General features: G+C 39.6%; 1 protein-coding gene across 2 annotated transcripts in view; it reads right to left on the bottom strand.

Annotated features, from left to right (window-relative positions):
* The window catches only part of ctnnd2a (catenin (cadherin-associated protein), delta 2a), a 628,772-nt gene that overhangs the window by 38,752 nt on the left and 576,413 nt on the right, over nt 1-13,607 (bottom strand). For both annotated transcript variants that reach the window (XM_007252283.4, XM_022681995.2), the window contains one exon: nt 4,731-4,815. In XM_007252283.4, coding sequence (XP_007252345.3) covers nt 4,731-4,815 — 85 coding nt within the window. The remainder of the gene's footprint in view (nt 1-4,730; nt 4,816-13,607) is intronic.

The raw sequence follows: 13,607 nt of genomic DNA, 5'->3' as shown, positions 1-13,607 counted from the left end.
TATTAATGTATCTAAGTACCTTTATGCAGTTCTGTTTACACTAGCTAAAAGTAAAAATCCACCTTTCTGGACCTGGACTACACACCACTTTGTGTTTACATAGGTTTACATAGGATCTCCGGTGGATTTCGCATTTTACAAAGACTCTGATACTAGGTCAGTGACTGAACTGCAGTTAGCAGGACATTACACATGTTCTAAAGTAACATATGACACTGCAAAGACTGTTGTATGTTTTTACTTTAAAAGGTTTCTAACTGTTCTGTTCTCGCTGGTGATATATTTGCATGTATGAATATTCATGAGCAAGAGCCGAAATCCTAGTGTTTCTCCTAGCCCCCACTCTTCCACTTGACTAAAGCATGGTTATACTGGATCCCTGGAGCACTTTTTTCACAAAAAACAGCTCACATAGCATTCATTCATACTAGAGACCACAGCTAGACATTTTAAAATGAATGAAAAAATCATGGAATAACAAGTTCTTATTTTGCACCATTTAAGGTTATTCATTGGACCTGAGGAGATTAAATGGTAAAAATAAATGGAAAAAATGGGGATGTTGTAAAACTTTTGACTGGTAGTGTATACTACTCTCTATATATATCTTCATATAGACAGATGTGTGAGGTACAATATCTTCGCCAATGCATGATGCAGTGATGGCTTGGTTTGTCCTTCATGACCTGCTGGGTGACGTCAGTGTGTCTTTCCCCCCAGCTTCTCTGTCCACATCAGTTACAGATGATGAGCAGCAGTTCAATACTCAGCCTGAGGGGGCATCGTAACAGAACACTGCTCTGCTGCCCATGCTGGTAGCCATGCAAAATATAGAGCCTGGGTACGTTCCAATCTTTATTTGTGCATCCAGTGCAAACAGAGGAAAAGTACTAAGAAATCAGCCTGATATTTAGTGTATCTTTGGAAAAGCACAAAGTGCAATATATGGGAAGCGTAAATCATGTACGTATCGAGTAAATGCCACCATACTGTATACAGCCTGCGCTTGATGTCAGTGTCATTACCAAGGTGACATGCTAATTATAACAAATTCCTGGAAAGTCTCCAGCTCTACATTGCACAGCCGTAGCCGCAGGTTCAGTGTCATTAACAACATGGAGAATTCTCCAAACAGAGACTTCTGTTTGTACACTATGTTCATTTCCCGCAAGTATTGTGCAGTTTCTAACATAGTATGGCTGTAACATCTATAAATTAAACATTGCCGACCTAAAACTGCTTTAGGCAGCTGGGTTCCACAGTGAAGTCTCTAAGGTGAGCTCAGTCGTCAGTTGTGGCTTGTTCTTTGAGCTCTAAAAGGTCAGGGAACGTGGTGTCCCTTGTCTCGATGGGCAGGAACACCCAGGCCCGATGGACTGGAGGCTGAACAGAGGTGTCAGCAGTGAGTCACATGACCTCTTGAGAAGGGAGTGCGGGACCACCACAGCTCTTCTATCTCAGAGCTGGCCTGTGGCTGTCAGGGTGCTGCTTGCAGGTTGAAGACGAGTTCAGGGCCGGGGGGCTTTTTAGCGCTGGCGAAGGTACTGCGAGCTGTCACAGGACATACATTGTGTACCCCTACTGACCTGCACAAACAACCTTGTGTGACCTTTTCATTGTCTGGTTTGGACCTTCTGACTTTTCAGGTTGATCTGAACCAAAATAGCAGGCCTCAAAACACAGTCTGACCAAAAAAGTGGTCTCCTTCCAGATCAAACTAAACCTTGGCAGGGTTCGTTTGCAGGGCGAACACTTTGTTGGATGGTTCTGACCTTCCAACCAATTGCAGGAAGTTTTGGCAGGATACTGACAATCTCTAATGGATTGGATGCCTGTCTAGGGTGTATACAGCCTTCCGCCCGATGCTGGCTAGGATAGGCGCCAACCCTCAACCCCCCCACCCCCCCTATGACCCTGATGGATAAAGCAGGTATTGACAATGGATGGATGGATGGACTATCAACCAATAAAAACTATAAATTATAATGACTATGAAAATTATAAAAAAAATAAAAATGATTATATTTGTTGGCAACAATATCACCATTGCATGGTGAAAACATTCATTTGGCAACATCAACACTTAAGTTTGGTGCTCCTGTAATAAAATTACATTGCCCAGCTCCTAAAGTAAAACTAATCCTGTCTAAATAGAGCTTTGCAAAACCATATTTCTAGATATATTTGTCCCAATCCCACTTTATCCCTTGATATTTCCACTTAGCCCTATCTCTCTGTTTTGCGCATTCACGCCTAGGGGTAGGGTGTCCTGATTATAGGCTGGTTAGGCTGGAGGGGAAGGTTAGGGGAAGGGAAAGGGCTACATGACCCTTCAAACAGATTTTTCAGAGGAACACTTAAAACAGAGGAATATGAGAATCACTGGCAAGATGGTGGCACAAGCAACCAAAGAAATCCCCAAATTTAAGTATTTTCCTTGTTAAACATATTATAACCACTATATTACCATAGATTAATGTGTTGTTCCAATGTTTTATGGCCATTGTCTTCATAACAAGCCTAAACAAAATTGCTAGTAGTTTGACTCAGTAGTTAGCTATCTAGCTAACTTCCCCATTCCACCTTAAATTTTGCGACAGATGGCGAAGGCTAATAAAAGCTCATTTCATCTCCCTGAAATTAGGCAATTAGGGGTTGGACAATAATAATTAATTGCTGCACCACCTGCCCCCTATCTAAAGACATGCGAGACCCTAAAGTTGTCTAGTTAACCAGCAGCTAGGTTAACTAGACAACACTAGTAGCACTGCTTTTTATCGCTTCAGCCCAGAAGTGTGACCTACAGGTTCTTAAAGGGTTGTCCCAATTCTAAGGGTGGAGGATTTAACCCATTTCCCTTGTTACTCTGTTTCAAGGGGAAGGGTTACACTCAAAAACAAGGGGTAGGGGTACAAAATTGATATGGGATTGGCCCTAGTCAATAACTCATCAGTCTGAAGTGTAACACTGTACACCAGTATAAGTACTGAAAGTCATTTGCATTCACAATGTTCAAGCGCAATGTCATTTTAATTTCTCTGTTGTCATCCCTGTTTACACATGCTGCAGTTTATTTCATTGCAATTGTGTCATTTTTGAAAATATTATTTACCATATACACACAATTAATGATTCCCAATATACACTGGCAATCAAAAAAAAAAATCTCAAACATTGCTTTCTGCTATGATCACTGACAGACACAGATAAAAAAAACTAAAAAAACAACTAACTCTATAATCTCCTGGTGTTATTTTTCTTTTCTCAGGTTCTCTTCATTAAAATGGATTAAATGAGCTGCCTCCCACATTCCTAACTGCAGTCCTCACACCTCTTTGTATTTGGCCTTTTCTTAACCACACATGTCCAAACACAGTCACACAATTTCTCAGTGCTGTTTAAACCTGGTGATTATGTTGCCATGACATCACGTGAACTTGCTGACTCATAATCACTTAATCAGTGCTATTATACGTATTGTCTTGTTGCTGTATCAAGTTATTTTTTGTGTTTTCTCCCCAGAATAAAGAAAGAGAGTCTTTAAACCCATTCATAACATCTGCTAAATATGTGTGTGTTATACAAACAGCTCTGGAAAAAAAAGAGAGCAAAGAGAGAATATTTTTGAGGATAATTTACATGACGGCACAGCATATTTACATTCAATGAACAGAATTAGAAAATAGTTCCTCTTCTATATTCCATTCATCAGTGCGTTGATGAACCTGCTATTTTTAATGCAAATGTGGACGTTTGATTAACATTCTATATTGACTTAAACGTGGCAGATATGCAGAGAATAATTTTAATGACTGCAGCAGCAGCATCTTTTCATTACATTTAAATAATTAGGAAATAGTTTTTTTTCTATATTCCAAACATCAGAGTAATAATGAATCTGCTCTTTCTGAAAGTTTCTTCACTTGTGACGACCATGAAGTAATAATGTAAAAACTTTAAATTTCAAAGGTTTCATTTGCCTAAACTTGCAAATATGGAGTTTTTTTTAATAGCTTTACTCTGAAAAAAAAAACTGATTCAAAAGTTGACTTTCTGAAGTTATGCAGCAACATTCTTCTTCAATGCCGATCTGTGCGACTGTTCTCACATTGCCTTTCAGCATCAGCATTGTTCCTAACAAAGTTTAGAGCGCTTAGTCACACTCCTCTGAAGGCCAATCTTTCATTAGAGAGAGACGGTCTACATAATTCACGCTGGAGACGAGGCGCACTGGCTGAATGGAAGCGCACAAAAGCAAGCGCTCGAGGAACAACAAACATTTATCGACTGGACATTTTCTGTAAATATCTCGCAGTCTTGGTCACGTTGTCTCTGAATAGGCCTTTCTCTCCTGGTGTCTGTAACAATGGCTGAAGCTGCCTGCGCCATGCCACGCTGAATAAAGGCTGAATTACACATCTCTCAGCCTTCTGAACATCCAAACTTATATTTATGGATTTCGCAGCATGAAAGCAATTTCTCGGCTTCAGTGAATCATTACAGGTGACGTTCAGATGTGTGTTTTTTTCTCTCTCTTCTTTTTGTCTGCCCTAGACAGCAGAAATTCTCAGAACCTAAATATTTTCCCAGCAAGATTATTCACACTTAAGTGGATGGGGGTGAACGGTCGCTAATTTAAACATCAAAATGATGAAGTTCTATCGACGCACAAAGCAGCGTTACTGTTTGGGGTAAAACAAACCAAGTGTTTGGAGGTGGTGATTCTGTACCTTTTTGTAAAGGCTGCGCAGGTCTCTGTACTGCCACATGCTGCTGAGGACCTGAGATGCTGCTTTCACCACCTTGGGCGAATGTCTGAAAAGAAAAAAAAAAACAAACAAAAAAAACATTAAAGCATTATCAGATCATTATTAAATCAACCTCAATGGCTTAGAATTACTCACTGCTAAAACTTTGACTGATAAACCACAAATATATAATAACACGTAAATAACAAGATTTGCTTCACATCTAAGTACTTAAAATATATAAACTAATTAATTACATGAATTAACCTACATATTACAAAGAAAAAAAATCTGTTTTATACTGAAATTAAGTGTAATTAAGTGTGGCAGTGTGTCCACATAAGACAGTACTGGGAAGCAGTGCAAATTTGATCTAGGTTATCCTGGACTTAAAGATTCCTTTGGACCCAAAACTCTTTATTCTGGATTTATATCCAATGAATTACAAAATTAGACAAATACAAAAACAGTGTTTAGAAAACTGGTATATTATTATCTAAAATAATTAATGCTCTATGTTGGAAAATAACAAATAGGCCAGGTATAAATATATGGTTATGTGAATTAACTACAACATTTCCCCTGGAAAAAAATAGTTATGCCATTAAAGGTAAATAATCATTTTTTTGTTTATATACGGGGTATATTTAATGACTTTGATGTACCTTTTTTAAGTTACAACTTCACGATTCACGCATTAATGATTAATACAAAGCCAAGTTATAAAATAGAAAAAAAAATCAACCAATGTTCCCCACACAGTATACAACCTCAGTTTATATGCTGGTATTTCTCTTTGCTTGTCTGCATGGGCGTGGTAGTGGGGGGAAAAGTGGACCTGACTACCCAGGGCCCGAGTAGGGAGAGGGGCCCATGAAAATCCTGATTTTTTTTTTTTCGCTCACTTTCCTTTGTTTACTGGCATGGATAGGGGCAGATTAACATAGAGGGTGTACAGGGCCCAGAATTTGCTGCTACGCCCCTGCTTGTCTGTGTGTGTGTTTTCTGCTGAATCAATAGGAGAGCTGAGCTTTTGGAAAGGCATGCATGCGTCAGCATTACTGCAACAATAATTGGGTTAACAGGCTGCATTTGGGTCAAAGAGACAAAGACAGCTGTACTCAGCGTGCTTGTGCTGGACACACAGACGGAATGTGGTCTCTGCCTTTAACACACAACCCAGCTTTTTGACACTGGCCCTTAGATTGTGCTCCAAAATGCTTGAGTAGTCTCTATAGACTATGTGCTATCCTGCACATAGTTAATACATTCAGTGCCTGATCCAGCAAAACAACCCCAGTATCACACCTTATCCTGTGTCTGTCTTGTGATTTTTCGTCCTCTTTTGGTTCTATGTGCCTCTGCCCTCTGTTTTACTGTCTTGTGTTCCCAGTCATGTGCTCTTTTATGTTTTGTTATTCTCCTGTCTCCGCCCTAGCCCGCCCTAGCCATTAGTGTGGTCTCCTTGTGCCTTGTTTGTAACCACACCCCCTTGTTACTGGTCCCAGGTGTTCCTCATCCTCCTTGTGTATTTAAGCCCCTTGGGTTTCAGTGTTTCGTGTGGAGTCTTTTGTGTTCTACTGTGCCGTTTATGCGTGTCAGGCTTGTTTTCGTTCCCAGCAATATTTTCAGTTATTCAGATTCTTCTTTCATTAGTTTAGTTTATTTTTTAATCTTGTTTTTGTTATTTTAGATATCCCAGTCTTGTTTTCTTGTTTTGCCTTTTCTCGTGTTGCTTTCTGTTTTGCCGTTTTATGTTATTAAAGTTAAAACCAGCATTTACATCCATCCTTTCCTCCTTCCTGTGTAACACCCAAAACGCCTTCAAAACATCATGTTTCTTGATTTGGAAGGACTCATCTTGTTTTTTTTTTTTTTTTTGCAAATAGCACAATGATATACTTTCATTACTTAAAAAAAAAGTTGCATCCAAAGGAAGTGTTGCATTGCAATGCTTTTGGAAGGAAGATAAAGGATACAAGAATTATTAAATGACTTCAAATAAGCTACACATACAGAAGTAGTGTGTATCGGGTTGAGTGTTATTAATGTGTCAATTCCACATTTTTATTTTGGGATTACAGCTGGTCATGGCATCTTCAAGGCACGCTGTGGTGCGCTAGTCCAACAGGACAATGCTCGTCCACATACTGCTACCATCTCAAGACCTCGTTTGGACCCCTAAATGAAAATATGTGGAATGATATTTGACACACTATCAACTACAGCAAATCTGCAGAAATATTTGAGCTGCACGGGATAAGACACCATTAGGAACCTCTACCACTCCGTGAGTAAAAATTTGGAATGTTACATTCCAAACTACTTCTGTATCAATCTACATTGCTCATCATTTACTGTTCTGAACAGCATTGCAACCAGACACTACCTTTTGGGTGCAGTCATTTTTTTGATGATGAGTACTAATGAGTACTAATTTGCTAATGCACTTTAGCAAAAATATCTATTAGTATTACATTACATTACATTACATTACATTACATTTGGCAGACGCTTTTGTCCAAAGCGACTTACAATAGTCAAGTACAATGTAAAATAAGTTTAAAGGTAAAAACAACTTTGGATAGGGATAAAAGGAGGTCAAGGGGAATAATAGGATAGAGGAGTGAAGGAGGGGAAGAAGGAAATTAGGTTAGAAGTAGTTAGTGTGTTAGAGGTGTTAAGAGAGTAAGTGCTCTTTGAAGAGTTGTGTCTTCAGGAGTTTCTTAAAGATAGCGAGAGATTCTCCTGATCTGGTAGTGGAAGGTAGTTTGTTCCACCATTGGGGAACTCTGTATGAGAACAGTCTGGATTGCTTTGTGTGAATGTTTGGCAAAGCAAGGCGACGTTCATTGGAGGAGCGCAGCGGCCGGGAGGTAGCGTAAGCCTTCAGGAGCGAGTGCAGGTAGGAAGGAGCCTGTTCTGTCATCACCTTGTAGGCGATTGTAAGAGCTTTGAATTTGATGCGAGCATCAACTGGTAGCCAATGGAGCTCAATGAGCAGCGGGGTGACATGAGCCCGTTTTGGCTGGTTGAAGACCAGACGTGCTGCTGCGTTCTGGATCATCTGGAGTGGTTTTACTACACAGGCCGGGAGGCCAGTTAGCAGGGCATTGCAGTAGTCGAGGCGTGAGATGACGACCGCTTGCACCAGGAGTTGGGTGGCCTGTTGCGTCAAGAACGGTCTAATTTTTCGGATGTTATAGAGCGCAAAGCGGCAGGACCGAGCAACTGAGGCCACATGGTGCGTGAAGGAGAGTTGGTCATCAACCAGAACACCCAGGTTCCTAGCAACCTTTGTCGGTGAGAGAGAGAGAGAGTCGATACTTATAGAGAAGTTGTGTTGAAAAGATGGTTTTGCTGGTATAACCAGAAGTTCAGTCTTTGAGAGATTCAATTGAAGGTGATGCTCCCTCATCCATGAGGATATGTCAGAGAGACACTGCGATATCCGTGCAGAGATTGAGTGATCTTCAGGTGAGAACGACAGGTATAGCTGGGTGTCATCAGCAAAGCAATGGTAGGAAAATCCGTGTGAGCGGATAACCTGACCAAGAGAGGTGGTGTATATGGAGAAGAGAAGGGGGCCCAGTACCGAACCTTGGGGAACCCCAGTGGATAAGGAGCGGGCTGAGGACAGCTGTCCTTGCCACGACACCTTGAACGAGCGCCCAGTGAGGTACGATCTGAACCATGACAGCACATTATCTGCGATCCCCATGTTTGAGAGTATAGTTAGGAGGAAGTCATGGTTGACTGTGTCAAATGCGGCCGAGAGGTCCAGCAGAATGAGCACTGAGGACTGACCTGCAGCTCTGGCAGTTTTCAACGCTTCAGTCACAGACAACAGAGCCGTCTCGGTAGAATGTCCTTTTTTGAACCCAGATTGGTTCTGGTCCAGAAGGTCATTCTGGGAGAGGAAGCCAGAGACCTGATTTAGAACTGCTCTTTCTAGTGTTTTAGAGAGAAAGGGTAGCAGTGAGACCGGTCTGTAGTTGTCAACCTGGGCGGGGTTGAGAGAAGGCTTTTTAAGCAGTGGTGTCACGTGTGCTTGTTTGAAAGCAGTCGGGAATACACCAGAAGTTAAAGAGGCATTGATCGTGTGAGTGATAGCCGGAATGATTGCAGGTGCGATAGTTTGCAGTAGGTTTGAAGGAATTGGGTCAAGCGGACACGTAGTAGGACGGCTACGTGTTAGGAGAGCCAGTGTCTCGTTCTCAGTGAGAGGAGTGAACGAGGAGAAAGCAACGCCTTCAGTGGAGGGACACCGGGCAGTAGAGGATGTAGTAGGACTGCTACATCCTCGTATCTGTCCGTAGTCGTATCTGTCCGCAGTCAGGTGTGCCAAAATGTCTAAATAAGCCAAAACTCTTCAACAATATAAAATAAGGCTGAACAAATAAACTAAATGAACAATTTTTTTGCTTGGTTCTCTGGTTTTGGAAAAAAAAATGCTCTATACATTCTGAAGGCTTTGCTTCTTCTGCAGTGAATTAACATCCCATTACTGATGTGCATTAAACCCATTCAGAAATCTCAGCACATGTAGAACAATGAAGAAACTTGCTGACAATCACTAGCTGGAGATATTTTAAGGAGAAACAATATGACATCACATTCTTCACATGTTTTTTATAAATCTCAGTTAGTCATAACAGTGGCAAACGGAAGTGTTCATTGTCATCCTTTCCAGAAACGATGTTCCTCTGCAAGTACTTGTGATATGTGTTATGAAAATGTTTGCTTTGCACTCGCCCAACTCAATTCAGACAAACACCGAACTATTGTACGCACCAACAATGCTCCACAAAAAAAAGAAGCAATCTCCTGCCTCTCGCTGATGACATGGATTGTCTGAGTTGGGCTAATGTGAGGGAGCATCTGTGTCTTTGTCTGACCCAGAGCGAAGCCAATCCATTTCAATTTAGGGAGAAAAAAAAAAAACAACATGCAGCAGAACAACTTCGAGTTTCAGGCTCAGAATGAACTTTAAAGCTTTCCATCCCATATCACCTGCTTACACCTCTGGGAAAAAGACAAGGTGCCACTTTTACACTCCTAAAAATAATGCAGCCAAAAATGGGGTCCTCAGAGTGACGTCTTAGAGGAACCACTTTAGGCTCCCTGAAGAAGCTTTTTGTGGAAGGCTCCTTAAGAACTCTGTTTAAAAATTCTTTATTTTAGAAATAAAAGGTATGGAGCATTATTCATAAATATGCATATAGTTATAACGATGTGTGTTTTAAATGTCTTTAATTGTTTTTAATTGTTTGGAGTGGGTTTTCCATTCACCACATTTTTTAAATAATTTTAAAGGAAAAACAAATGTAATGGAAAAGTCCGGAGATTCATTTACATTTAACTAAAAGTCCAGTTACATTTAATAAATGTAATACATGTAAGTCCTGTTGAGGGCTGGTTTAATCATAACAGTTTTGATGGCTTTTGTTACTGCATAGTTCTTGAAGTTCTTTGGATTGATTGACCCTCATTTCTTAAAGTAATTTTTTTCTTTACTCAGTTGAGTAGTTCTAGCCGTAATTTGGATTAGAAACTTTTTTTTTGATTGATGTGGTATTCAAATACATATAAGTATCTGCAACAAACAAAACTATGATTAGCAGAAAATATCAGCATAATACAAGTGAATGGTATGTTTCTTTTTGATAAATTTACAGTCATATATATACATATGACTGTTTGCACGTCTTATTAGTAGCCCTGTACAACAACTGTAAATACTACCAACAACTAACTCTGCAGTGTGGAGGTTGTACTTGTGCTCACTGTGTAGTAAAAAATACATAAGTCATAAAACTATAACTGGATTTCAGATTTTTATATGTGAAAAAAAAAAAACATTAATGGAAGAAGTTTTTTTGAGTAAAAGTTGATGTATGACCAGGTAGGAAATTTAGATTAGAATGTATTTTTCTTCTCAGTGTAAATGAAAACATTTCAAAGACAAAGAGAGGAAAATCTCTATTTTTGAAATATCCAGGTACATGTGGGCGGGCCTTAGCCTGGCCAAATCTTACATGTCTTATTCATTTACAGATTCATTGACAGTTAATGCTGCTATTAGGATATCAGTAGACGACCAAGAGGATACTGGACACTGGGCCAGTGCACATCATCATTGGACCTGTTTAACTTTTAGTTGGTTTCACTTTTCACTTTTGGGTGGTGCTGCATAGTGGGTAACAACACCATCTTTCCAATGTAAAAATCAGTTTTTTGATTTCCTGGCCAGGCAAACACTCAGGATGCTGCACCAACCACAGCCTCGGGCCACACTACTGCTACATTCTCTATTCATACTCTACAATACAACCACTGTCTTTTTGCCCCAAAGTGTCCTTGTAGAATCCTGTTTTTAAAAGCCGTATTCCAGTATCTGAAAGAATCCCATCAAGCTGGTTTGATGCTCTGGCACAGCATCCAATCATCTGTTCTGAAAGAGGAACAGGCCCCTGCACCTCAGATAACCTCACGGCAGCATGGCTGGATGATAAGAGGGAGATGTAAAGCAGCTGCGCGTCAGCGGCGTGCTTTATGACAGCCGTGCTAACCGACTCGGCCGTGTGCATCATCAAGGCCTACATGAATGACGGAGCGGGCTTATCCTTCACTGTCACGTTGGCTAAATACACACATCTCCAGAACACTTTATCACACAGAGCAGAGCGAGAAACTTCTCACAGCAGAGAGCCTTGATCTCTACACGGCGCCATGTTGCAACCGGACCAGTGAAATATTACGAAATGTGAAAATGTGAGTACGCTTGGAATATCATGCTGAAAGCAGATGTATTCTCATTTCATCTACTCTCCTTATTCCACTTCAGGGAGTATTCACAGAGCGATGCTTTGCAGAGAGCGAGCCGCTCCCTGGTGTATCGAGGCAGAAGGCACAAGCCTCCCATGTGGCCACTTTGAAGCTTTTGTATTTGAAGTAAAAAAAAAACTCAGCGCTTAAAGATGCCAGAATGCAAGAGATGCTGCAGAAGTATAAAGATAAATACGCCTGAGTTTACTGACCAAACCTTATAATCAGGGTTACTAGACTACAGTTTCACTGCTGTGCAAAAGCCTCACGATTATAAGAGGCACTCACATATATAGTTTACATTTAATATGCATCTCAGTAGCATTTTTGTACATAAACACTATATGTCCACATGTTTGTGGTCACCCCTTCTAATATACACTGTCAACAATTCCTGATTTTTTGCACTAAATTCCTACAGTAAATGACTGTTTAACAATGTTCCCTTGGGCAATGCATCTTGGGTTACCCTATAAAAACAGCTGCCACCTGTATAACAGTAACATCTGAGGGAAAACCCATTCATATTTTCTATTCGTATTTGAGACATTTCCCAGAAATGTACTGTAAAACTAAAGACTGAACAAAACACATAAATCTAACACATGCAGAAGATTCCTAAAGTTTACCCAATCAACATATAGAATTTATACAATACATCTGAAGCAAAAATTTTCACTCACTCTAGGTAGAGTTTACTCTATATTTTGAGTAACTATTGCCTAAATTAAACAGCTAAGACACAATAAAATATTTAACATCAATATTAAAGAGACACATAATAAATCATGTCATCAAGAAATCAAGAAAGTAGTAACTTAATAGTGTTAAACAGACCATAAAACTCTGTGAAGCGTTTAGGTGTCTCTTATCTGGGGTGCTGTCAACTTGCGGATACTGAGGCTGGTAACTCTGATTAACTTCTCCTGAACAGAGGTAACTCGCGGTCTTCCTCTTCTGGGCTGGTCCTGATGAGAGCCAGTTTCATCATAATGTTTTAGATGTTCTTTGTGACTGCACTTGAGTTCTTGATTTGTTTTCTAAATGACTGACCTTCATTTCTTAAAGTATTTTTTTCTTTAATTAGTTGAGCAGTTCTTACCATAATATGGATTAGAATATTACTCTAATAGAGCTATTCACTGTATACCAACTCTACCTTTTTACAACTTTACAACTGATGCTCTCAAACACATTCAGAGAACAAGAAATTCAAGTAATTATTAGTACTTAACTCTAGACAGGTTCAGCACAGCTGTTAACTGAAAGTTATTTCAGGTGACTCTACCTCATAAAGCTGACTGACTCAATCTACAATGCAAAACATTTTTGAAATAATGAAACAACACTGAATTTAAGGTGTGTCCAAACTTTTCACTGGTACTGTATATACAGCTCTGGGAAAAAAATAAAAGACCACTTCAGTTTCTGAATGAACATTGTTGTTTTATTCTATAAACTACAAACAGTATTTCTCCCAAATTCTGAAAAAAATATTGTCATTTCAGGGCATTTATTTGCAGAAAATGAGAAATGGCTAAATAAAAGAAACGATGCAGAGCTTTCAGACCTCAAATAATGCAAATGTATATTTATAAGGTTTTAAGAGTTCAGAAATCAATATTTGGAGGAATAACACTTGTTTTTAATCACAGTTTTCATGCGTCTTGGCATGTTCTCCTCCACCAGTCTTACACACTGCTTTTGGATAACTTTATGCCACTCCTGGTGCAAAAATTCAAACAGTTCAGCATGGTTTGATGGCCTGTGATCATCCATCTTCCTCTTGATTATATTCCAGAGGTTTTCAATTCGGTAAAAACTAAGAAATTCATCATTTTTAATTGATCTCTTATTTTTTTTCCTAGAGCTGTATATTCATCTAGTGTAAATTAGGTAAAGAGTAAAGAAGTAATCTTTGGTTATCAAGCATGTCTTGGTTGATGCACTCTATCTATCTGAATTGTGATTAAGAATTGTGTAGAAGGACTATTTGCAGAGCTATTTCTTTAACACCGTGTCTTTAATGTG

This window comes from Astyanax mexicanus, chromosome 1, assembly GCF_023375975.1.
Source record: "Astyanax mexicanus isolate ESR-SI-001 chromosome 1, AstMex3_surface, whole genome shotgun sequence".
NCBI lineage: Eukaryota > Metazoa > Chordata > Actinopteri > Characiformes > Acestrorhamphidae > Astyanax > Astyanax mexicanus.
The sequence above is the reverse complement of the archived record's forward strand: the minus strand, read 5'-3'. Positions and strand labels throughout refer to the sequence as shown.